The sequence below is a fragment of the Falco naumanni genome, chromosome 5, assembly GCF_017639655.2.
Source record: "Falco naumanni isolate bFalNau1 chromosome 5, bFalNau1.pat, whole genome shotgun sequence".
In the NCBI taxonomy this organism is placed as follows: domain Eukaryota; kingdom Metazoa; phylum Chordata; class Aves; order Falconiformes; family Falconidae; genus Falco; species Falco naumanni.
The window spans coordinates 24,367,973-24,394,723 of record NC_054058.1 but is presented as its reverse complement, the minus strand read 5'-3'; the positions used below and the strand labels follow the sequence as shown (position 1 = coordinate 24,394,723).

General features: G+C 37.9%; 1 protein-coding gene across 5 annotated transcripts in view; it reads left to right on the top strand.

The window, feature by feature from the left end:
- Nucleotides 1–26,751, top strand: part of ERC1 (ELKS/RAB6-interacting/CAST family member 1) — a 311,152-nt gene that overhangs the window by 131,907 nt on the left and 152,494 nt on the right. For 3 of the 5 annotated variants that reach the window (XM_040594867.1, XM_040594865.1, XM_040594866.1), the window contains 3 exons: nt 1,049–1,084; nt 9,307–9,500; nt 19,904–19,915. In XM_040594867.1, the coding sequence (XP_040450801.1) occupies nt 1,049–1,084; nt 9,307–9,500; nt 19,904–19,915 (242 nt within the window). The remainder of the gene's footprint in view (nt 1–1,048; nt 1,085–9,306; nt 9,501–19,903; nt 19,916–26,751) is intronic. The other 2 variants (XM_040594870.1, XM_040594868.1) reach the window with 1 other exon arrangement.

The following is a 26,751-nucleotide window of genomic DNA, read 5'->3' as shown; positions in this document are numbered from 1 at the left end:
CCTTTTGTTTTTCTAATGTGGGAGTGACCAACTCATATTAGAATTTGTTCCAGCAAAGATGAGCAGATTTTTGTCTGTCTTCATTTCCAGTGCATAGTTTTTCTCCCTGTAGATATTTTCCTTATTTGAAAGAGATCAGGTTTAGAGCAAAGAAAGAGTCCAAACCCATATGTTAACAAAGTTCCCCTTGGTGAGTTCTAGGAACTTTTCATCAGAGAATGTTAGCAGTGATTCCCTGCCAGGAAAATACCTCTAGATTCAACAGGCTCACTCAGAGGATGGTTGGGTTTTTTTCGGCTGTGGTGTTCTTTCTTCAAGTTCAGGAGGATAGTGTCTTTCCAAAGACAGGGAAAAAAGACTGAATGAAGTGTTAACCCAAATTCTGTGTTTCTCAAGATTTAACTTGGCTAGTCTAATACAGGCTCTGCTGCTTTTTATTTTTGTGATCATGAATTTCCTGTCACAACTGAAAATTACTGATTATATTGATATATAAGATAGAAATACTATTTTTTGTTCTCAGCCGATGATTTTCAACAAAGGGACGATAAATGGTATACTCAGTGTAGCAAGTTGGAAAGAAAAAAGCTACCAGGGAAAAAAGGATGTCCTGTGAAAGTAAAAAGCCAGCAACTATGTTCAGCGTTCAAGTGGTGTCAGTTACAGAATTAGTTTTCTAAACCGTATAGCTGTCTTGGAAGTGATATAAGTGAATGACTAGAAATTAATGTCTTTCTCAACCTGTACAACTCATCTGTAAACCCAAACACAAGATTAGGTTGAGTATTTGAGGATGGGACAAAACTGGTAAACTGAGAAATCAAGATCAAGTTTGGAATGTGCACAAGGGTAACTCCATGTTTCTTATGTTTCAAAAGCTGGTTAGTAGCACATGCTAAAACCACAAATTAAGATTCTGTTGTCTTAGTAAATTAATGTTGCAGCTGTTGTTTTAAATTCTTTTCTTGTTGCATCTTTTCTTTTTCTCTTTCACACTGTTCCTATCCCCAATTTTCCCCATTTTTTCCTATTTTCTTTCTCCCTTTAGCACTCTGAAGTTTTATTGACTCATCCATCCAAGCCAGTAAGTTCCCTGGCACATCAGAGGCTATTGCCAACTTCATTTAATTTTCTGTGTTGCATGTGTATTCACCTGTGCTTTTATGTTTGGGCCAACAGAGTATATTGGTGAGTTACTTTAGTAGTGGATATGGATAGTATGGATACAAGCAAAATGCTATGTATGGTACGTCTGGCTAGTCCTGCTCAAAAAAGCCTTCTAAGCTGCTTTTACTTTTTGGCTGTGTTGGTCTAACTTCATTTTTGTTTGGACAGCTTAATGTTGTGCCAATGTTTTGTTTCCCTTTCCTGCAGTTGCTTGAAGTGTCCTGTAGCTTTTCTTTTGTCTCCATTGTCTATGCGTTTTCAGGGCAAGAATGTAGAATTTCCATGCAAATCAAGCATCTTGCATGAAAGTATTCTGTAACACCATGTACATGAATTAGAAATAATATTAAAGTTATAGCAAGTAAAAGATTGCCTAAAAACGTGTGTAACCATGAAGCTCACTGGTACTGTATCAGTTTAATTTTGGATCCTATTGCCAACCTTCTGTTTGATGTCAGAGCACTCCTTTTAGGGAGTGTTTATATAATAATATCTTGACACCGAAAATTATATAACCCAAGGTGATTTTCATGAGACATTTCTTTTGTGACTGTGTGCATAAAAAAAAAGTGTTATGAAACTTTCAGAGGCTGATGTCTGTGTTACTCTTGACAATGTTCAGGGTAAATGTAGCTGTCTATCCTGACTATTATTGTCTGAAAGTCAGAGAATTAGAATTGCTGGTGCTTTTAATAGTTCAGATTTTGTGAGAGGCCATATTAGAAATTATTTTAATAGAACAGATAATACAATGCATTGATGGAACTAGTTTTGGGAAAATATTTATGGTATGTAATACGGAAAAGTACTTTAAGACTATCAGAAGTAACAATGAATAGTCAACTAGGGCATAAAAAACTCCTACACTGCCTTTTGAATACTTATTATGTGTAAAAACAGTCATTAATAAATATTCTAAGGTATTTGGTGCACAAAGACTAGGAAAAAAACCCCATAATTTTATTTATTAGTGAACGTGACATTTGAAGGATTTCATTATTTACTGTTTCACAGCAAAAAATACTTTTTCCAAAAAGGTTTTGTTTGTTCAGGTATGAAAAGCAGATTCAAGACTTTTTTGGTAAATTTATACATTCCTCCACTTTAAAATAATCTGCCAGCCTCCTAACCTGTAGATTACACAGGTACAGTCTACTACTAAACTTGTTTAATGCATCCTATAAAGTATATTCTTTATCAATTGTTTATGGTTTTGAGAAACTTTTTAAATCTTTTAGCAGACTTTTTTACGTTGTTTGATTCAGTCTGAGATTTTATTTGGATTTGTGTGTTTTTGAAAGAAGCACTCAGCCATAGCAGCTCACTGTTTTCAAGGACAAAATAGAGATACATTGGTTTCAACCTTTTTTTAACACTAGCGATTTTTTTATTAAAGGATTTTGTTCTTGTACCAGATATTTTTGATGCCCCTTTTTAAATCTTTCTAAATTAGTTAAAGGTTCAGTGCATTTTGTAATGTCTGTTTGTACATGCTCCGTAGAAGGATAGATTTAGCAATGAAATGGCCCAAAGATTTCAGCTGCACTGGTTATACCCCATCCTGAAGAGAGAGGAAGACCTCCCCATTGTCTCTCTCCATTGCCACAGCCTCTTCTAGGTCTGGGCATCTGAGCTGGTGGCAGTGACACTAAGTAGGCTAATCACCAAATACCGTGCTAATTCCGAGCAGCTGCTTGATACAAATGCAGCAGAAGCAAGAATTGGCGTCTCGGTGTGCAGAACAAATCAGGTCAGAAAATCTGTTAGGATTGGCAGCTGAAAGCTAGCCATTGGGAGGAGAAAAAGGTAGGATTTTGCTGAGGGAATGAGTACCTTGGATTACCAGGAAAATTGTACTGAACCTGGGACTCAGGGACGACATGGTATTGGGAGGGGGTTGCGTATGAGCAGAAGACCTGGAAGTACAGGTGGGGTTGGATGGAAGTAACTGTGCAGAAAAATCCCCCAAAACCTGAACAAAAGTGGTAGGAAAAGAATGAAGAACTGGTAGATTAGTGGCATCTGCCTGGATAGGAGGAATGGAATTTATTTAAATAAAGTTGATAAAAGGTTGAGGAAATAAGATAAAAGTACAAAAGGATTGTAATTGGTGCAAATAGGCAGGAGAATTTGTGTCCAGGAGAGCGTATTCTCTAATAAATCTTTAATAACGTACAAAATTTCTGAGAATCTCTGAAGCCAGAAAATACAAAATGTGGGAACAAACTGTGTATTTTATTCCCCAGTTATATATAGCCAACATCCAGGATAAGGTACAAGAGGCTGTGTGGTGGCTTTTAAAGTTCTATTCCTGTTGATGGTTCATGACAATGTCAGCATCATCTTATGCAATGGGAAGTTGGAGGCTTTTTCTCCCTGATTTTCTTATACCTAAAAAATTAAAGTTACCTACTCTACCCCTCCCAGAAACCTTGTTAAGGTACCATTCATTTTGAAAAATGAAATATCCAAAAGCTAGGAAGTGGCCAATGCAACGTTGTGGGGCCTTTCTCATTTTTCATTGTGAGGTAGTTGTTATAACATTTTATAATTAAATTACTGTATCCAGACTCTTGCTGTCTTCAATACTGTGTGACAAATACTCCCAAGAATGAGCCAGAGATATATAAGGAAGATGATAATCATGTAGAGAAATTAGATGATAGAATACTTTTTTTTAATAGTAGGAAAGCGTTGAGTGAATAAGGCAGGATATTTTTGCACCTCAGTTTTTCATCTACACAACAGGTACAATAATGCATCCTCATTTCCCACTAGTGGTGTTACGAAGTGATTAGTTACTATTTTCCAAGTAATAGCCTGCAGTCACGATTAGCATGGTAGAAAGAAAAATGGAAAAAAAATAATTTGCAAGTGTCATTTTGCAGTTTAAAGTAAACAAGGCATAAAGCCATACACTGAATATCAAAAAAAAAAAAAAAAAAAAAAAACTGAATATGGGAGGATCATTACTTGAAAAAAAAGTACTGAATATGGGAGGATCATTACTTGAAAAAAAAAGTACTGAATATGGGAGGATCATTACTTGAGTGAATCCCTTCTGCTCACTGAATGAAGCTCTGTTTCTGTAAAATAGTAGCCTGCGGTCAGGTGAGTAGAGCCTGGTTCAGAGGAGGCATGGGTAAGGGGGATGAAGTACGCTCACAGAGACAGCCGTCACCTGGGCATTTCCCTCCGTCTTTGTACACTTTTTGTGTTGGTGTAAATACCAAAGAGAGCAAATTGTTAATGTTTAATAACAACTATGGGAACTTGTATCTTTCTGAAGAGATTGCTTTTTTCAGTAATGGGGTGTCTCACAGCATCTTCCTCTTAATAAAACATTCAGCCTTCTTTATGGAATTATTCCAACCAAATACTTGCTTATTCAGTGTTAAAAATTTACAGTCACATTAACAGAGACCAACCATTTAAAAGATTTTGTCAGTAATAAGATAACAAACAAACCTTTGTGACAGACCAGAGTTTTCTGGTACATAGGATGTCAGTGAATTCACTGAGCTTTTTGAAAGCTGTGTTACATTACATGGTGTTTAGAGCATTAGAACTAAAGGAGGAGCAAGTCTGGTCGTTTTTCAAATTATAATTTTGTTGAAACTAATAAAGACATGATAGAAGGCAGCACACTTGTTTTGTCAGTTGAATTGCTGCCTTTTTGATAGGAAAAATAAAGAAAATGGTTCTGTGTGTGTATTTTGCAATAGTCATAATATATTTTTGTATTTGTGTTTGCATTTACTATTTTTAGGAGACGTGAGGCACACTTGGAGGTAGGAGGGTGGATTAAAATGGGATTTCGGATTCTTGGGAACTTTTACTTTGTGGTCAAAAGTTCTTGGCAATGTTTGTATGTGAAATGTTAAACTGAATTTACTGTCTCGATTCATAGGTAAAAGTAGAAAGTGTTTGCTGTGAATTATTTGCTGTTTGGTTTAGTTAATCTTTCAGTAATATTTGTTTGAAATCTTAGTCATGATGTTTGGAATTTTTATTTAAATTTTAGAACTTTTAAATTAGATATGTGCTATTGTTTTCTTCCCTGTCTCTGGCACACTTTAAGCTATGTAAGATTGCAACCTTTTTGGGGATGAGAAATATTAACCTAGAAAATTCTTTTTAATGTGTTTTGTCTTCCTCTCCTCCCCATCTGTAAATAGTCATTATTTCTGTGACACATCAGTCATCTTTGTTTTAGTTGAAGAAGTTGGCTTTGTCAGCTGATTTTCTGTGGAAGCAATAGAAGTTATAACACATTTATTTGAGGAACAATCACTCTTTCTTTTATTCTTCAGTTACCTGAAGCACTCACCCCATCACTTACTACATTCCATATGGGAAATGATGGCTAAGAGCAGAAAAGCAGAAGGCTGTTAAACCACTTCTTAGTTTATAGTCCCTCTTAAGAACTTTGAGAGCATATCCAGAGTAGTAAGCTTGAAGTATTCTTAGTCCTGAACCACTTAGATTTTTAATTATAATTCACACTGGCAAGGATTAATAGTGATCAGGTGAGCTTTGCTAATAAAAACATAGCTTAAGAAGGTGCTGCTTTCTGGCTAAAGTATGACAGTGTTTCTTGGGCAGATCAATGCAGAATCAGACATGCAAGTTCCGTTGTGCTCTTGAAAGTAGCTTAAATTCACCTGTTTGACTCCACACTGGAACAGACATGGAGAGCTAATGACAGGGTCAGTAGTAACAGTTAAGAGGTTTAAAATAGCCTGGGATCAGGTAAACTCAGCAGCCTGTATAGACTTACCTTTTCTTATTTCTCCTTTGTCAGAGGAGAAAGTGCAATCTTCCCTTCACCCCAAGCAAACTGCTTTTTCAGTTTGTTTAATTTTTCTCATACTTTTGTGCATTTTCACATTTGTTTTCTAACTATATTAAGAGGTTGCAGATTTAGAGATACTGTCTCAAACAGAGCTGGAAGTTGAATCTATCCAAATGCACTTCTTAATGTGTCTTAATACAGCACAAACTGTCTTAATGCATTTGTCTAAATATATGTTGATTCTGTTTTGAAAATGAAATTACTGCCTTATTTTGGAATGTTGTACACCTTTGGTGGGAGGGGGAAGTTGTACGTGGTTTTTTTACTGTGAATATAGGAATTCATTATTTGTGTTTAACTTTCTTTTCGGTTAAAAAAAAATACTGCTGAATTATTTTGCACAATGTTGCATTAGGAAGGTAGCCAATTTCATCTGTTCCAGATCTTGATGTGAGTTTGAGTTTGTGGGAAACCTCTAAATGCATTGGTTTTCTCTCCTACACAGTAAATGAATCCAGTAGGATTTTAGATATGGTCATGCAACACTTACTTGGTACATAACCCACAAAAAGGACCAAAGTCACTCAGTCAGTAACTCACAGCTCAGGAAGTGGTCTCCAGCTTACACCATATCACGTAACATTCTCTTTGTGTTAGGTGAAAGTATCCATACTTATGTGCATTATGTACAAATAACATGTGTTATGTGTCTTAACTAATAATTTATGTCATGTAAATAGCCCTTTAGTTCTATAAGAACCAGACACGCTGACTTGCTGGCTAATTTTCTGAAAAAAAATATTGATTTCCTCCTCTCAGTAGTGTCTCATGGGTTGTTGTGGAGATGCCTTTATTAGCACAGAGTAATATAAATCAGGACTGTCTGGACAGTAGAATTGCATTAGGTTTTATAACTTATTTTGAATTAGAGGGTTTAGTAATCCAGGCTAACGGCCTAGCTATGGGTTTTTTAAGCAGTTTCTTGATTATCTAGTTATTTGTTTTAGATTACTCTGAAGAGCCTGGAGGAGTATTTGTTAAACAATTTGAGATGTTGGAAACATACCTAAATCCAGTACTGAAGAATTCAGTCTCTGCGTCTGGTGATAACCAGACATAACTCTACACATAGTGTCTCTTAGGAGAATATAGGTGGCCCCCAGTAGACTTACGGATGCCCCCCAGTAGATATATAGATGTCTCCCAAAAACAGTATTCCCGGTTCCTGCAAAACAGTATTTAGGAGGGAAGAATGAAGGTTTTGTTTGAAATTTAGATATTGTTGAAATGGAAATTAAATCAAGTATTTCAGATTTCCTGCAGGCTGGAAACCCCACTAAGGCATTTCAGGAACACCCACCAACACCCTCCTTCCAAAGCAAAGTATGTTCCCTGATGCTTGCAGCTGGCTGTTCATGGAACCGACACACTTGTCAGTCTCAGTGCTGCAATGTCCTCCTGGAGTCTGCATCATCTTGGTAACATGTTCATTAGATTTCCACTTGCTGTAGGGAGCCCTTTCCAAGGGTCTATAATTGGAAGTGCTTGTGAGGCAGGAAGGAATCTGGAAGCATTGACAGCCTGAACTCCAAAAGGCTTCTTGAAGCTTCCAGGCTCACCAGGGGTGCACTTGGAACCAGGTGGGGGTTTACTTGAAAGCAACTGGGCAGTAGGGAGCCCTTTAAGTCTTCCTAAATGCATTGCCTCAGGAAATTATTCTGCTCTTCCAGGATCTATGGTTGTTGGCCACTCCTGCTGAGATCTGTCTGGGAGACCTGCGGTTTGCCAGGCATTTTGTTCTAGGATAAAATACTGTGCAGGTTTTCCAGCTTTCTGGAATTCCTGCTTTAAAAAAAAGAAGAAACCAAAACAGTTTAGCATTGACCCTCAGGCAGGAGGTGCAGGGCCAAGGCCCTGGAAGATTAAGCATTCCAGTGTTTGGGAAACCCAGATTTGTTCCAAGGTCATATACCAGTAAAGACAGGCATCAAGATGTTCTTCAGTCCTAGAATATTCTTCTCCAGGATTCTCCTGGACTTCACCAGAATGTGGCCTTGGCTTTAACAGAGCTAATTAAAAACAAGAGACTTGAAAGCAAAAATGTTGGGGTCAATGAACAGATATTTTCCTCCAGTCTTATTTTACTGAATAACTACGCAGATTTAGCCAAGTGTACTTTTGCTGTTTGGTTCTTTGGAAGCAGCAACTTCTAACCCTGAGTTTTATGCTGCTGCAGTTCTGTCCAATTACCTTTAAAAGCAAGAGAGTCCTGTACTGTTGGATTTGGACTTACTGTGCTCTGGAGCAGAGCATTGGCAGCTTGTAAAACAACTTTCCGCAGCTGCACACGGGGAAGAAAGTCCATAGACATTTTCTGTTATATGTTTGCCTCAGAGAAGGGCCTTGATTTTGCAGGCAATCTTGGTCATCAAAATAGCTCCACCAAACTGGCTATTCACTGAAGCAAATTTGAGCAATTCTGAAAGAACTTTAATTGTTATCAAATAGCAGTTCAAGATCCAAGAGCAGAGCAGAAGGGGAGAATGGAAAGAGCCTTTAGTCTGCTTGTTTAAATTCCAGCATAAATACTGCCTTTCCTTTGTCTTTAATATGCTTGGGAACTGCTGAATGAGTTTTACTAGTAGATTAGTGATTTTTATAACAAAACAAGCCATTTAAGAAAAAAAAAAACCCAAAACCCAATTTTGTTGAGGTCATTTAATCCTCAGTCCTCTGATGCTTTTTGTTCCCATAGCCTGATTTTGAAAAATTGCATTTCCTAGATAGCTAGGCAAAGATAATTTCAGTAGGTAGCCATAATCGTACTAGTCCTAGTCTATACGGCTCAGGTACCTAGCAAGGCTTTCAGTATATCTGCACCATCTGTGCAAATCTGACATTTTGCATACTGATGTAGTTATGGAAGGCTATTAACCTTTGATTTGTTTTTCTAGATTATCTAAGCTAAAAATACCTCAGATAATTAATTCTGCAGTCATATCACTGTATTATGAAGTGTGTACCCACTCACCCTTACTTTTCTTTTTCTTTCCTTTCAAAGAATTTAAACTTTTTTCATATTTTTACTACTGCCTTCTGTTGATTCTGTTTCAGATCAAAAAATCACTTAAATTTTTTTTTAGACTGAATTAAACAAATCTGCTTCTGGATTTTTCTTTTCCTAGAAAGTATTTCCTCATACTTAAAAGTAGCCTATGCACTGTATATTTATTTCTGTGTAATAATTAATCTTGCTGTTTTGAAATACATTTTGCAGTCGTCACAGTATCTGTAAAATGCCTATGTGTGAATGAAGTGTTTTTTCTTGAACCTTTTTCTTACAGGCTCATGAGGCAACCCTGGAGGCTAGGGCTAGCCCAGAACTGAGTGATCGTATGCAGCAATTGGAAAGGGAGGTAACACGGTATCGGGAAGAATCTAGCAAGGCTCAAGCTGAAGTGGATCGTCTTCTGGAAATCTTGAAAGAGATGGAAAATGAGAAGAATGATAAAGATAAGAAGATAGCAGAACTGGAAAGGTGAGAATGGTATAAAGTTACTGGAGGAGCAAAAGAGTTATGAAAGTTAGAGGTAACAGTCCATTTTTCTTAAAAGCTTTAGAGTGTCTATTTTGGGAAAGTCTCTTAGAGTTTTTCTGCTTTCAGTCCTTTATTTGGTAGATTGTACACAAAAAGATGTCTGTCTCCTGGCTGCTCAAAAATAGGGCTGACAGAGTTAGAAGGGTAGGTAGAGCTGTAAGGGAATGGAGATGGTAGGAAAAGTTGCCGACACTGTGGTGTGCTTGGAGAACAATTTGTTCTTTTGATTTAATAAATTCCTCAGGCATGGCTCTCCAAAAAACAATTAAGGAAAATTACTTTTAAGAGCTTGTGATACTAGTTACTTAGGTTCTTCTGACAAGTGGCATTGAAACTCTTTGTACTGTAGGGACATGAGTAAACTTTGGCTCATGTGAAGCCAAATGAACAGATTTGCTTTTGTATAAACAAAATGTGATTCAGTGCTTTTCAGTATTTCCCATGTTTGTGTTGGAGCCAAGGTGCCCAGATATTTTTTCTAGACTTTAATACCCCAAACAAAAATTATAATTTATTATTATTCCATGACATTTGTATCACAATGACAAACAGATCTTGAGAAAGACCTCAAACAGAATCTGGTTTCTGTCATTTTCGCACTTTAACAAGAGGGTGGGTGAGGCCAAAAGGAGTTTCTAGGCAGTAACACCTGTTTTGGTTTTTTTTTTGTTTAGTGTTAACAATAAAGAATCACTAACATGGAACAGCAAAATGGAAATTTGATTATTCCCGTTTGTCTTGTGCCAGAATAGTCTTTCTGATTTCTGTCTTATTTAACTTCTCTGCATTTACTGTCTTCTAGTGTCAGGAAGATTAGGGCAACTGAGTAGACAGCATTTCAGGTTCTGCATGATGGCAGTGGTTATTGTTCTTTCGCTTGATGGTAGTCAAATTATGAGTCCCTCTGATTTGAAAAACTTTTTTCTAAGAAGTCCGTTCTTGTTTTCTTGAAATGATAGAGCTCTGAAACAGTCCAACTTGTCAGCTGGGTTTCTTCTCTCTTTGTGATTGTAAACAGCATCCTGTTATTTTTCTTTTAAGTTGTTGTCTTCTTTAACTAGAATTATCTATACTTGTGGTGTAAGCTTGAACACTCAAAAGTGATGATATGTCCTTTTAAACTGTCTTCCCTTTTTTCTAAGTGATACAACTCAGCCCATTGATACGTGATGTATTCAGCAGAACATTTAGGCAATAGGTTGATAGAGTTAGGTGCGCTAGGAATAGATGTGAAAAAGCTAGATAGCAGTTAGAAGTCGTATTTCTCTGTGTGATTTTTTTCAGCCCTTAGAGGTGCCCATCTCAGGCATGAGTTCAGCATGTCATCATCTTAAGGCAAGCAGGTTGACTAAGGATCAGGCTGTAAGCAACAAGCTTCTATTAGAAGCAAGGTAGGGGGAAGAAATATGTTCATAGTGCCTTAATTTTTTTCATGTGCATAAGTAATTACTGTTCAGGAAAATAAGTCAGAAATATTCATCATTCCTCAGCTTGATTCCTAGAGGAGATTGGAATATCAGGAGGAGAATTTTCTTATGCACGCTCTTAATGCAAGTCGGGGTTTTTTTATTACATTAGCATTCAAACTCTAATCAAGATTGGGACTTGCACTGTCAATCAACATATACAAGCGTCCCATAATCAAAGGAGTTTATAGTCTACAAAGCAAGACTAATAAAAAGGAGAAATGGAGATGGTCCTCCTTCTCTTTTATAGATAAAAGCATTGGCACCCAATCTTCAAAGAGTTAGAAAGGAACTTTTTCTTTGAAAAGATACTGTTCTAGAGATCTGCAAAGGAGTTATTGTTTTTCTTGTTACAGTGGTAGTTTCTCGCTTTTTCAGTCACAGACCAAACTCTTACTGTACCAATGAAAGCATAAAAGCCTTAAATAACTGGACATCATTCTGTAACAATTTGGTGAATACTTTGACTATTCAGCGTTATCCATTCCTTCTTACCACCTGATCTTTGCTCTTATAAAAAATTAGTGATCCTCTTCTCTTTTTAAGCTGTCACCTTTTCTGCCAGTACTGAGATAGCATAGAATATGTCATCCTTTACTTCTAGTAATTAGAATAGGTGTTTCAGCTATGTCAAAGAAAAGACAGCTTTTTTTTTATTATGTGATTGCCAGCAACTGTGTAAATCGCAGGGGGAAAAATAAGAATATTCATATTCTCTAACTACTGTAAGTGGTAATGGAAAAGGTCTTCAAGATGTAGAGACATAAGGTGCATACTGTTAGTGTGGTGAATTAGCAGAGTATCAACACCTGAAATTATGATTTTTCAGGTGGAACTGAAATATAATCACAGTGCTGGAGAAAAAGACACAAAGTTTCAGATACTTTGTAGTGAGGTTTTGACTAGTCGTTCTCTTTTTCTAAATAATTTTTGAAGTTTGGCCTTAGTTTTCAACTGCTCCCCCAAACCCCTGTTCTCCAGAAACTTGCTTCCTCCTTGTGAGAATTTACAGAAAGCAGAAATTTTAACATGGCTATTAAATGTATAGGTTGGTTCTGGTTTTATCTGCTACACCTGTTTGTAAAGTATTCTTTCATGGCTGAACAAATATATTGAAACATGTTACATGGATGTTTTGGAGCCTGAGTCTTGTTTCCTGAAAAGAATAGATAATTTTACCATGGAAAAGCCGCTCCTAAACTGTGGCCCATGCAGAGCAAGCTAGAAATTGTCTTTACTTCTAGTGCTTCTACAGCTGTTCAAACTCTGCTGTACTTGAAGAACCGTAGTGTTTGCAGAAGCATTTGTCAGCAAGCAAGAAAGTGAATATTGCTCTGCCTATCAGGAAATCAACGTAGAGCAAGATGAGAAGAAAAAAGTCATATTCAGGGAATAACTGTACTAAAACCCCATGATTTTTCAAGAGAGAGAGTCTCTCCTTGGAGTTTTCCCTTATGCTGGTTATATGTGACAGCTAGACCATACCTCATCAGGAGAAGAGAAATAGTAATGCTGTTTCATCTATAGAACAGATGAGTCACCTGTTAGGGAGGTATGTATAGGGGAATAGAGAAGGAGAAAAGGTAGGAGGAGAGGAAGATGAAAAGCAGAAAACTGTTCTCTTAAACCTTTTCAATGATGGCAAAGCTGCCTTTAGCTCAAATTAAAGAGGGAAACACATACACTCTTCAGTAACTGCTGCGATTACTGGGTGGGGGGCATTTTTTTCAGCTGTGAACGGGAGGAAAGATAACAAAACCCAGTGTGTTAAATATGGTGCATGCTATGCAAAAATTCAAAAAATATTCTAGAGTCAACATGAGATGAAAATTACAAGCTCATTAATTTATATTCTTTGTGGGCAGGATTTTGCTTTTTCTTACAGGAAGGTGGGCCATAAGTCTGCGTTTCTTCTGTGGGTGAACAGCCCTATAAGTTTTGTTTCTGTCCCTGGATTGTGGCGGTGTAGAGGGTTTTGTAGCTGTCTGGTTATTCACTTTCTTTATAACTAACTGTTTGCTTTTTGTATTGCCATTCCATAATCTCCTGTCTCTCTGTAACTTTTCATTTTGTGTTTTGTTTCCTTCCTTGCTTTTCCTTTCCATTAATGCTCTAACGTCCTGGCTCCACGAGTTGTTTTGTTTTGTACGTGCGGGGTTTTTTTTGACTATGCCTTTTCTCAGAAAGCACGCCTCCCGCAAATTGCACCCTCCCTACCAGGTGTCGGTCCCTGCACCACAACACGTAGGGGGGTTTGTGTGGGACTTCCTGGGAAAGTGAGTGCTCTATAAGGCTTCTGTTTCCTATGGGATGGAATGTCACTGCTGGCTGCCCGGCTGCTGCTGCTGCTGTTTGGGTCTGCTGCAATTACGCTTTTTTTCTTAGGTCAAACAGGAACTAGTTATGTCAACTACAAGCTCAAACAGTCTCTGTTCAATTCATGTCACAATGGTTATGACCACAGTCCAGAGGAGGTTTGCTGCTGTTCTCCCTGATTTAAACTAGTCAGAAGCTGTTGCTTTTTATTCTAATTATCTTGCTGTGTGTTACCTTTGATTCTAATCTCTGCTATCAATTCTGCCTGAACCAGCTAAAACTCAAGTGCTCTAAAATGTGTCATTGATAGAGATCAGCATTGACTTATTCTTGAGTTTTATTGTGATTATTATCCTGTAATAAGAAAAAGAAAAAAATAAAAAAGAACAGATAAATAATACTAACCATCTGGGACATGGCCATCACAGCCTTCAGATGAGTAGTTTACACACAGACGTATTTGTGTGTATATGTTCTGCAAATAAGAACTGACTTTGTACTGGAGAGGTGGCAGTAAATATGTACATGTATGTTGCTTCAGAAGTAAGCACAGAGTGAATATATATGAAAGTCCTGGTTCCAGTTACAGACTTGACTTCAATTTAGCATGCTCACTATATATGATAGGTAGTCCTTGTAAGGACATACCATTTTTTTCCTGAAGAAAGCTTGACTTTGATGTGGGAACAAAGGAAGACAGTACTCACTTTTGGAATACCAGCAGTCCTTTTAAGGACAGCTGGAAATCATGATGATTTTAAGAGAGAAATTTTAGGGTGTTTTTCTAGAAAGACTTCAAGGATTCCCTTTGCAAGAAGAAACCTTCAGACTTTCTATGTGTAGCAGCTAAAAGGTACACTCCTATCTCAAATATTTCTTCTCAACAGTAAATAAAAATAAAAGATTAAAAAACATAGGGTGATCTCAAAGGAGTGCTGAAAAAATACAGGCAGTAGAAGGAAGCATCTTACTCTGTATGTCTTTAAGACAGTGGTGTGTTTGTGTAGTGGTCTGTGAAGGATGGATGCATAGAGAAATTAACTGCACATTCCATCAACTTTATGGTTTCCTAGAATAGTGTAAAGGAAACTATACTAGTAAATTATGCCCTAAGCTTACATCAACAATTTGAAGTTGAAATATGTATTTTCAAACCACTACTCATATCTTATAATAGTGGTCTTTGGTTTTCAAGTTGGTTGTTTCTGTGAAGTTTTAAATAATTTTTTTAGAGAATTTCTAAACAAGAACCACATTGGGGCATATAAGTAATTTAAAGTAAAAGGGACGTTGTCAAGTTAGAGAACAAAAGGTGTTTATGAAGTCATAATCATCACCATTAAAGTTAACCTCTAGAGGTGGTATGACTGTAATTCTGTATTGTCATAACTCGTTGAAGTCCTGCAAAAATTAGTTGAACTCTGATTCAGGCATAGGAAAACCTGAAGTAATTCAATATTACTTGAAAATACTTTGATCCATTTTTGTACCGTAAATCATAAAAGCAAATATTTATCTCGTGATTGCATGGTCTTACTGAAAGGTGGAATTTGTTGTTGTGTTTCTCATCCACTTCCCTCAAAAATCCATAGCTTAAGTGAATATTAAGATTCTAAGCTTAATCACTCAAAATATAGGACATTACAAAATGAAGATTGTCACGTAATTTTAATTCACATCTTACATGAGCCTGTGTATCACAGTAAAGTGATACAGTCTTTAATCATATGAACAATTTTTTTCCACAAGAATGCTGCCTTTGGTGTGTGAAAGATGTAGTTGAAATTGTCCCCAAAAAATCCTGGGTGAGACTGACACCTGTCATTAAAAATTTCAGCACAATTTGTTAATATTTGGCAAGTAACCGAGAACCAGGTTTTGTAATGGAAAGAAGTGGCCAGGCCTGTAGTTAATCCAGCTTCATCTCAGAAGCACTAAGCTAGGAAATTTAAGGAGAAATTTCTTTCTTCTCAGTCTTGCTTTATCTTCATACAAAATGAACATTCATTACAACTGAAGATTCACATCAAGTTTCACAGAGGAAAAATAACACATTTTATATCAACATTACTGGTCTAAATAGATAAGAATATAAGATACAGGCACCTTTACTTACAGGTGCTTAACTTCAGACATTTGAAAGTGCGCAGATTTTTAGAAGGCCAGTGTCTGCCCTCTGACGTTCAACCATTGTTAAAGTGCCTTAAGATCAACACTCAGACTCACTAATCAGTTTTGAAACCAACATCTAAGAAAAGACGAGAGAGACACTGCCAGTAATTACAAATCCATCTGTAGAGAGCACCAGATAAAAAAGCCATCATAGTGATTCTACAGTGTCTCCTCAATCCATCCTCACCTATTTCATATAATGGAATATCCTTTTTCCATTTGTTCTTTATTTAGCTATCCTTTATTTCCCATTCTCTCCCTTTTCCTGCATTTTGGGAGAAACTGAAACTTTGTGATATTGCAGAAACAGCTGTTCTAAAAAACAAGGTCAAAGCATCCCAATTAGTCCAGCCCTTAATGTAGTAAGAGGTCAGGGCTGGTGCAGCCTTTGGTTGAATGAGCTTGCTGTGTCATCCCGTCACTGAACCATCTAAGCCTGGGTGTTTGCCCTAGTATTATTTCCATGTTCAGGCAGATGGACATTATTAAACAAGGTGATTCTTCTCTATGGAACTCAGTGCAGACTGTCTCCGTTGTAAGATTCAGCGACGGGCTGCAAGCTTATTTTGTCCACTAATCCAAGACCAAGGATCTGATGTTGGATTCTCCAACAAGGACCTTACGCTAGAGAAATACTTAGGAGTAATGAGAAGCACTGATTGTGAACTTTTTTCAAGGCTTCTTTTCCTGCCAGATTTCCTGTAGAGTTAAAGTCCTGTTTGTTTTTATCATTAGGTCACAATGGTTATCAGGCATTCCCTCTCACACCTAAAGTCTATTATCTGTAGCTGAATATAGGAGTTGTCATCTGATGATGATTTATACACTGCCTGCATTGCAGCAACGATGGGTTTTGTTTAGCAAATGTCTCCTAATCCAACTGCTAGATCAGTAGACTGTAAGAGCTACGATATAATTAAAATAATTATAAAACCAGAGGAGAAAGAACACCGTGTAAATAACGAGCCTAGTTTGCATATCAGAGTTTCGTTGTTACCTGCCTTGAGTACGTCTCTTTAAAAGCTGTTTTGTAGTTTTGTTTCAGTCAACGTCTTTGAGTGATACGAGGGTACCCATACTCATAAATTAGTATGTAAGGAGTAAAAAAAACCCAAACAAACCACCAAACCCCACCTTTTATAGAACCCATACATTAAAAAGTGTCAGATCTTATGTTGTCTTGGAGTACATAAGAACCAAAAGGAAAATCCAGTAATCGCCAGTAAGCCAGTGAAATAGCAATATTAGTGCTCCATGGCCGTCTGTGGTCATGTTGGTGCTCTTAGACCCATGCATGCATCTGCAGATGGATGCACACACAAACCTCTCTCTCTGTTGGTCTATCTCTTCCCCATCCCTCAAAATATGAACTAAAAAGAAAGGAAAAGACCAGCCATTATTCTTTCACCAAGAAAAGGTGTCAAAAGTGGTAAATGTAAATAGCATTGCTGCTTTGACTGACAGAAGGAAGATCAAGTGCATATTATTCCCTGTCAGACTGCTTTGAAGGAACGACGAAATAGTAAATACACACAGTCACTCACTGTCAAACAAGCAGAATCCAAAGGTTGACTAGAAATCATTACATAAACCTCTTACTAAGTACATCTGAGACTGATGTGGTAGACTCTTTCCAGTCCCTATAATACACAAGTATGTGGAAAAAATTATAGCTGGACTAATAGATTTAAAATATATATATTTCTTAATTAAAATAACAAAGTGTTCACACCTCACCAACCTTTTTGATTGGCACTGAATGATCAGGTTTAAGTCAGCTATGTCTTTAAAATCAATGAGATGGCATTTTAAAAGAAAATGGATTTCTCCGAGACTACCATTTGGTGTTGTCTTGTTTCCCTGTGTGACTGTTGCATTGGACTACACAGTTAATGGGGCTGAGCAGAAACTGGGCTGCTGCTGGATCTTGTAAGGAATGTTGCAAGTGCGTGTTCTTGCTCGAAGGGAAATAGTGCGAACTGAAAATTATTATTTTGCTCTGTAATGAGCATGTCTTGATATGTATCTGATCCTGCTTGCTTGAAGCTGCTTCCTGGGGCAGATGCTTGCTGTGCTCCTGTGCTCAATTTCACTGATGTAGCCCCGTGCACTGAGGCTTCACCTTATCTGTAGATCTCCAGTGACTTCCCAATAGCTGGCAATTTCAGGTGTCTGCCTTGTTTTTAGTTTGACTGATAGCACAGTTGCAGGTTTTTTCCTGATTTTAACGTGCTTTCAGACATATTCCTCATTTTTGTTTTGATAAATAATATGGTTATTCTAAAAATCCACATTTAAAAAAATGTTTTTGAAACCCTGTAAAAAAGCATGGGAAAAGGGGCTAGCAATTACACAAAATGTATTTTTCTGTGGAAGAGAGAATTTATTCCATAACAAAATGAAGACATAGCAATAATTATGCTCCATTCAAATCCTCTGCAGCTGGCTAAATGGTACTTCTGTAGTTTACAGAAGATGGCAAGTGACCTGTTTTGCCTGCATCTTGTGTCAGCAAAATATGCTACCTTTAATAACAGTAGGCAAAACAGTACATTTCATTCAAACTTTACAGGGCTGTTCTGAATTCTAGTCTCCAGCCTGTACTTTTTTTCGCTGTTAAATTGAAGAAACAATATCACAACATGTTTACAATTGGACCAGGAGCTACAAAGGGTCCCTGAAACAGAAAATGAGAAGTCTTAAACTTTCATAATCTAGATGCAATAACAGTCATTAAAAAGTCAAGCTCCCCCCCCCCTTATTCACATCTGTGTTTATTTTCACTTTTATCGCTCCCTTTTGTTAAATTTGTTTGACCTGTCATAGCTCTGCAGCTCAGCTTGAAGAGTGTACTCTTGGATTTCAGTCAGAATTGTCACTTACACGCCTTTCTGTAGGAATTAACTGAGGCTTTTGGAACGTTGTAACTTACTTCAAGATCGAGCGCTGAGATGTGGTATTTGGCATTTTGCAAGTCTTACCTTTCCCAAAATTCCCAAATAAACCAGCCTTTGCAATAGCTGTCCTTGAAGAGCTTGATTTGAAGAATGTTACTTTAAAAGGTAAAGAAAAGTATCTTTAGACTAGTTTATCTGTTCCAGCTAAACAATACACTTCTCAGCTGTACCTCACTCTGAAACTACTGCATGTACAAATTCAATACCCTACATTGTTGTTTGTAAAATTTATGCCAGAAATAAGGACTTCAAATTTTATTTACATGGTTCCATATACCAAAAGTAATAAAGCATATAGCAGTTAGCCTATCCTATAGAATTTTTTTTCTCCATATCCAGCCTTTTTGGAGTGAAATTTTTCCATGGGAGGAGTACAACGTATGTTGTAGAAACCAAATTGCCACATTGGACAGGACATTTGCTTTTCCTCCCTTCTATTAACTGAAAAAGAATAAAGTTTAAAATCAGATGGAAAATGTCTGTATTTATAGCTCCTTGTTGACTTACCTTGCTGTTATCAGTGAAATTGACAGCAGATGCCTATGAAAAGATACTGGAGATATTTGGAAAAAAAACAAAAACCAATAATGAACCTATGGGACCTCATGTTATACAGAAGACTCCAGCATTTTGTCTTGGTCGATCCTGCTGTTGAACAATGTTGGAGAGAGCTGTCAAGAATATGCCTGTTTGGTCATTATTGTTTTTAGATTGCACCTTATATGGGAGAATTAAGACAGCAACACTGCAGGAAGAAGGGGCAGATGCACTTTTTTGTTTGTCTTTGAAAGGGTGACTTCAATGTCAAAATTTATTAAAAAGATGAACTTTTAAGTTTGACGGATCTTCAGATCTTGAAGACTGTGCTCCATGGTTGGGGGTTTTCTCCTTTTTATTTGTTCCCTTTTGACAAGTCTGAGATATCTCCAGGAAAAGTGAAAAGATGTGTCTTGCTCATGGAGAGAAAATAAGCCCCTAGCAGATGGCGTAAAAGAACACATTAGGGTTCATCTCAGATAGTGAAACTCCACATTTTCAAAACATCAGTTAGAATTCTGGAAGAAGTATATTCGCTAGTGATGTGGTGCAAATCCACATTTTTCTACAGTTGGCTTATTTCCCTTTTCCAAGAACTGTTACATATTGGAGACTATTTTCTCTACAGAAAGTTGCCTCTAAGTGAAATGGTGTAATCTAATATAAAGGTCCTTTTTTCTTTTTTTCTTTTTCTTTTTTTCTTTTTTTTCTTGGATGTCTATAAAACATGCCGCTCTGTGTTTGTGAAGGATTGTGTGTCTGTGTGTCATTACCTGGTTTAGATCTGCTTGTTTTGTCCTGTGTTCTTCAGCTGCTCTATCTCTGGACACTGTTTTCACAAACTCTTAACTCTTTTTCTTTCGCATCTCCTTCCTGGATTTGCTGCTTCCTTCAGCCTCACCTCAAGGTCAGTATTCACTTTTAATAAGGGTATTTATAAGACTGTTGTCTAAATTCAGCTACAATGGAGATCTCACAGAAGATTGCACATCAAATTACATGATTTACAAAATAAAAGACCAGAGATTTAGTTAGGAGATTTAGTTAGGTTTGTGTAGGAGGTTGGGTTGGACAGGGTGCACGTTTAGAAGAAGCTTGTACTTGAAGGGAACAGTTTGTATCAAACCACTGTAAATCAACATTTTAGTGCACTGGGAAGAAGGGGGAAGACATACCAATGAAGCCTTTCAAGGGAAAAACTACAGGAACAGGAAGCTGAAGCAAGACAGTTGAAATATTATTGGTTTTATCTGTTACTTCAAGAAGAAAAAAGATTGAACATTAGCCATATTTTCTGATACACACTGTTGAGTGCAGAACTGGTTCTTTTAAAATACTAGTCATACGTACTTCACTTGTTGGGTTTTTATTATTGCATCTGTGTCTGAAACCTTGCAGTGATGTTGCAGAACTAGTTTTGGTGCACTTTGAGTGTGTTGTGCTGTCAGAAAGAACGAAGGGCTGAGGGTTTAAAGATAAGTAAATTAGCAAAAGTATAAGTTTGTTGAAGGCACCAAGTGATAAACTGCTGAAAAATCCCTACCAAGAAACAATATGTCTTGCAGTCTTTCAGCCGTGTTCAATTTTTTATTTTTATGTTTTCAAAGCAGTTGCTAATCGTAGATTTTGGGATTTCAATAGAGAAGCTAGGAGTAAAAGTCTGCGTCCTACATAATACAGGTCAGAGTACATTATCTAATGAACCCCAGTTGCCTTTGAAACCATTTTGGATTCTAATCTTTGCTGATAAAAAGCCTGTTGGGTAGAAAGTGTCCGTGACTTCTGATGAAAGAATGATTATAATTGTATCAGACAGTGTGTTTGTGCAGAATGCTACTACTTAATGACTGAAGTTCTGAGTTACCAACCAACATCTGACTTTTCTATTTCTGATTAACACTGTGAAAAATGTGGTGGTGAGTGGAATCCCATGATGCTGCAGTGCTGCTGCCGCCTTTAAATCGTGTCAGTGTTCTGACCTTGGTTTGGCACAGAAGTTGCGCTTGTGGCCTTGGCTGCGTATTTTCCTTCCTCCCACAAACTGGAAAAGGATTGGAAGTTAATCATGTTGTCGTCCATCAATACCTTCCATATTCAGTGTGTTGTAGTGGCATACTTGTAATTGTGGGGGAGAGGAGAGCTGTCCTTGGATGACCCTCTTTTCTTCAGATCCTAAAGAACAGAACTGTCAGGAAGCTTTTCTGCTCTGCGAGCATTCTCCTCTGAAATTCACAGTGTCATTTATTGTATGAACAGGACTTCTGTTGGGTAGTCTGCATTTGCCAGTTGCCACTGTGAGTGGAGTTTGATGTGCTTTGGCCAATAAAGTCCTAAATGTTATGGAATCCATCTGTCAAAGATACTTCTGCTTCAATCCATATGGCTATAGGTTTTTATCAATACCTGCACTTATGCTGGAATTCGTGATTAACAAGAGGGGAAACTATTTTTAAGGTGTGGTTTGAGTGTGTTTTTTCTGAGACCTGGCATAATTTCTCTTTTCCCAAACAATGTAATTATAATGTTTATTTCTCTCATTTGGAGCATATTGTAAAATTTGGCTAGAGAAGATATGACTGCAGTTTGAGGTGGCCAAGCATTAGGATCTTTGAAGAGTTTTCTGATAAGATGTTAAAGCAATTTACCACTCTGTCCTCATAGTTTCTTAGTCGTCGTTGTTGGGTGGATTTTTTTCCTTCCATTTTTAAAATTGACTATGATGGCTAGTTGCTGAGGTCTTCATATATTTTTTAAAATAAATCAAGAGCACAAGGGAATAAGTGAAAGGACTGCTCTTGAAATTACAAAATCCCTCCTGGCCAGAAATACAATGAAAAGATTCTCCTAAGGACAAGCAGGAAAATTGCAGGAGTTGCAGTACCACTAGTTTTCTTTCCTGTACATTTCACTGTTTGCCTTTTTACCATTAAGTGCAACATATGAAGAAATTGCTGTTTTGTGAAGTTACATTCTACACTGGAAGCTACTGTGGGAGTCATAACTTTATTTTTCTTTTAATGGTGTAAAACAGTTACATTTTTCAGACATCAAAGCAAATGTGTCTTCCTGGAAAAGAACTGTATATGTGAAAAAAATGTGTTAGGTATATCTGTCTTCTAGGAACAGGAAGAAATACTCTGAATTATATCTGTTGTTATCAAGAACAGCTTTGCTTACTGTAATCAGTGCAAAACTTCTGAATTTTCCCATCTATTAAGCTTTCATCATCTCTCCTGTTGATAAAGCCAGTGAATCAGAACATAATGGCATAATCCACATTGCTGTTGCTGTTATGACATGTACTTACTGCTCTGAAGTCTGAGGGCCTAGACTGCATGTCATAGGGATTCACAGTAAATAAAATTGTCTTGGAAGGCTTGGGGATTAAAGCAGTTTTCCATAAGGAGTTTTTGCTAAGCATCTCTGTTGATGACAGCTTTACGTAAAGAGCTATCCAATGCTGAGTTCAAGAGTAACAATCCAAATAACACTATTCTGGTGTTGTTACCTGCAGCAGGGAAAAAATAGAATAATCCCATGAAGTCCCATGTTACAGTTCTTATAATTGGTTTTTATGTACATGTCATGAAAGTTGAGATGGAAAATGATTAACAAAACTGAGAAAATGAGATGCTATGACGAGCAAGTGCGTACTTTTCAAGGAAAGAATGAGTTGTGTTGATAAAGCAAGGGCAAGATTTCTAGCTTCAAATTGGGTAACAAACAGCTTAACTGCTACAAAATTTTTTTAAGTTTTTTTTTTTAATCTTGTCTGCTGGATAACATTGAGCATGCTATTTGTCAACGATTTATCTTTGTAGTATAGCACTGGAATAGAAAAATAGCTGGAACAGAAGACAGGAGGTCTCCCACAGGAGAAAAGCTTGTCTTTTAGCATCCTGCTTTCTACTGTCATATTTTCTAATAGTTTACATCACATGGTTAATTGTACTGTGTGTCATCTTTTGAAGCAAGTAATCCAAATCTTGATAGAGGTTTCCTAGATTTTGTGCTCTACCAAAGAGAATGTGATGCAATAGCAAGTAATAAAAAATAGTGTAATCCTTATTTCCACACAACAAAGTGACTTGGTGATTAGATGAACACAGGCTGGTGGCATGAATCCAGATAAAACTCTGCTATGAGTGTCCATGTAAAATTAAATGTCAGTGTGGCAACTCAAGTGTAGCCTTATAAAATCAAAGGATAAAACCAAAATACTAAAATATGAGGGGATTATTTCAGTCCTTTTTCCAGAGTCCTAAATTTATGTTAAACAGGACATGTCTAACCACCAAAGAAATATATAAAACTTAATATCCTTCTGAAAGAATGACAGGTAATACTGCATAGAAAGTAAAGCAATTACAAGAAACTCAGGATATTAGTCAATTGTTAAACAAAAAAGACAAGAGTCCTTAGTTACAGGTATATAGTATATGGTACCTGTGGGTTTTGTGATTGAAATACAATATATGACACAGTGTATAAAGGTATCTCCCAGAAACTGAGTACTGAGAATGTGCCTGGACAGTCAGGAGAAATTTCACTGGAAGTGTGGCTGGCTTTTCAGTTTCATACCTTCAGAAGATTCAGGGTTTTATTCTGCCACCATGCTGGTCATTAACCACATCAGGGAATTAAAAATTTCAAGCATGTCAAGTCAGCAATAGTTAGTTTTAGCTCAGCAGAGCCAGATACATTGTGTTCAGAGAAGCTTCTGTTAAATTTCCTTGGTTGTTTCAAGGAAATAACAACCTCCAATAGTTGTTTTCTATTTAATATGTTTCCTTTAATTATACTTAAAGCAAAAATGGCTTTATGGAATTCTTTACATTAAAAAGTACTTTGCTTGTAAGAGATGTCTGTTACTTGTGAGTGAGGAGAACTAAGGCATCTCAGATGGTAATGGGGAAAAGAAAGAAATAAGGCATTGGACTTCTTGGCTGAGAAAGTTGGGTGGTGATGAGTGGGTCATGGAATAGAACTGTGGTTTTCCTTAAAACAGGTCACTGGCATAGTCTTTTGAATTTGCTTTAGGTATAGTGATTATCAGAGCTTTCTTCCTCCATTTGAAGTCAAATCTGTAGCTTTTCTGTCGAATGTCCTCTTTTCTTGCCTCATTTCACTGCATTCACATCATTCACAAAGCAAATTATTCACAATTGTACATAATTTCAGAATTCTCATTTTTCTGCAGTCTTGCGTGATCTGATTTCACTCCTGTTACCTGCTGAAATTAATTTAATTGTATGAAACACCAATGAGCTGGTTTTCTTTTTGTGTTACTGCTCTGTTTTCAGCACATGTATTCACAAAGCCTGCAGCTTTCCTGTGGGGATTCGAGCTGTGGCAGCATGAGAAAGACACTTGACTGGATATGGCACTAGGGAGGATGCTTGTATGTCAACAGTACACTGTGAATTTTGAAGAGCTCAGAGTCAAATGCTCTGAGAGATTAGAGGAATCCTTCACTATTTGCTTTTTTCAGATATAGCAACAAAGATGGCTTTTTACCGTACTATTTGAAACATCAAAATACAACATTATTTTTAGAAGACACTTTAAAATGTGTCTTTATGTTCATATATCCCAAAGTTAACAAATTACATGTCATCATCAGAAGATTAACTGAAATTATCAGTCAGACTTCATGCAACATTAGACATTTTGCCTAACCCATATGTGTCACATCACATTTAGTCAAAGGAATAAAATCTGAAGGTTATTTTTCTTCCTTAATGGCTAACTTCAGCGCAAAAATTTATCCCCCAAAGTGGCAAGATTTTCATTTCTGTTAAAACTAAAAGCCAGGTAAGTATATGGACAGACAGTGAATTTATGTTTCTATTGTAAAATAGTCTTGGTGCAGACATTTCCATAACTGACAGTATCAAAAGCTTTAACAGACCCTGGACTCAGCAATAATACGGTAGTTACAGAGAACTCAGTTAGTCGGGAGACCTTTTTAAAAGGTCACAGAAAAGGATGAGGAGCTCAGTAGCTTCTTTTCCCCCCTTTTTACTGATAAGGCTCCTTTCAGATCACTGAGCATGGTGGCAGAGTCTGCAGGAATGAAACATTACCCACAGAGGTGGAAGACCAGGTTACTGACCACTTAAACAAATTAGAAATATGCAGGTTAATTGAATCAGATCAGATACATACAAGGTTGCTGAGGGAGCCAGCTGATGTCCTGGTGAGGACTCTTTCTATCATCTTCAAAAGCTCGTGGTTGTCAGGGAAAGTTCCTCATGACTGGCAAACATCACATGCATCTTCAAGAAGGATGAGGAGGATCCGGGCGATTGCAGGGCAGTCAGTATAACTTCATGCGCTGGGAAGGTTTTCGAGGCGATCCTTCTGAAAGCCAGCTCCAAGCACCTGAAGGACAAGAAGGTGATAGGGAACAGCCAGTATGGGTTTACAAGGGCTAATCATGCCTGACCAACCTGATTGTTTTCAGTGATATGACTGGCTCAGAGGGGAGTCAGCCCTGTTTAATACCTTTTTAATGATGTGGATGGTTGTCAGGGTTTAACCCCAGCCGGCAACCAAGCACCACACAGTCGCTCGCTCACTCCCCCACAGTGGGATGAAGGAGAGAATACAAGGAGTAAAAGTGAGAAAACCTGTGGGTTGAGATAAAGGTAGTTTAATAAGTAAAGCAAAACCCACAAACACAAGCAAAGCAAAGCAAGGAATTCATTCACCGCTTCCCGTGGGCAGGGAGGTGTTCAGCCCCCGCCAGGAAAGCAGGGATCCATCAGGTGTGACAGTTACTTGGGGAGACAAATCGCCATCACTCTGAACTTCCCCCCTTCCTCCTTCTCCCCCAGCTTTATGTGCTGAGCATGACGTTGTGTGGCGTGGAATATCCCTTTGGTCACTTGGGGTCAGCTGTCCCGGCTGTGTCCCCTCCCAGCTCCTTGTGCCCCCCCAGCCCGCTCGCTGGAGGGTGGCTGAGAGGCAGAAGAGCCCTTGGCTCTGTGCGAGCGCGGCGCAGCAGTAACTAAAACATACCTGTGGTATCAGCAGTGTTTCTAGCACAAATCTAACGGAGCCCATGCTAGCTACTATGAAGAAAATTAACTTTATCCCAGACAAAACCAGCACAATGATGAGATGCAATACACCTTCAAAAATTTCATGGATAATAGCAAACTGAGGGGAGCGGTTATGGGGAGTAGATGCTGGAGGGCAGGGCTCCTTTTTGGGGTGACCTTGACAGGCTGGAGAAATGAACTGACAGAAACCTCATGAGGTTCAATAAAGGCAAGTGCAAAGCTCTGCACCTGGGGTTGAATAACCCCTGCATCTGCACCAGCTGAGGGCCGACGGGTAGAAGGCTGGTTCGAGAGAAGGACCAAGGGGTGGCTGAAGACAGGTTGAACTTGAGTCAACAGTGTCACGCTGCTGTGAAGAAAGCCAAATGCATACTGGGCTGTATTAGCAGAAGCAAAAAAAGAAAAAGGGAGCCTTAGGGAGTGTTGTGAACCGAGCGGGCAAACAGGGCATGGTGTGGCATTTCACATGGGAGGTTGCCCCTTCGAAGGAGGGTCATTCCACAGGGTAAGCACAGAGACTTAAGTACACATAACCCTGCGATCAGGCACGGTTCTGTGACCGTCTGCACAGGTCAAGGACACTCATCCTACCTGCCCCCCAAGGTGGAATGGTGGGCACCCATCTGAGAGCAAAGGCTGCAGCTCTGGCTGGGGGCTTGGCACCATCTGCCCCAGT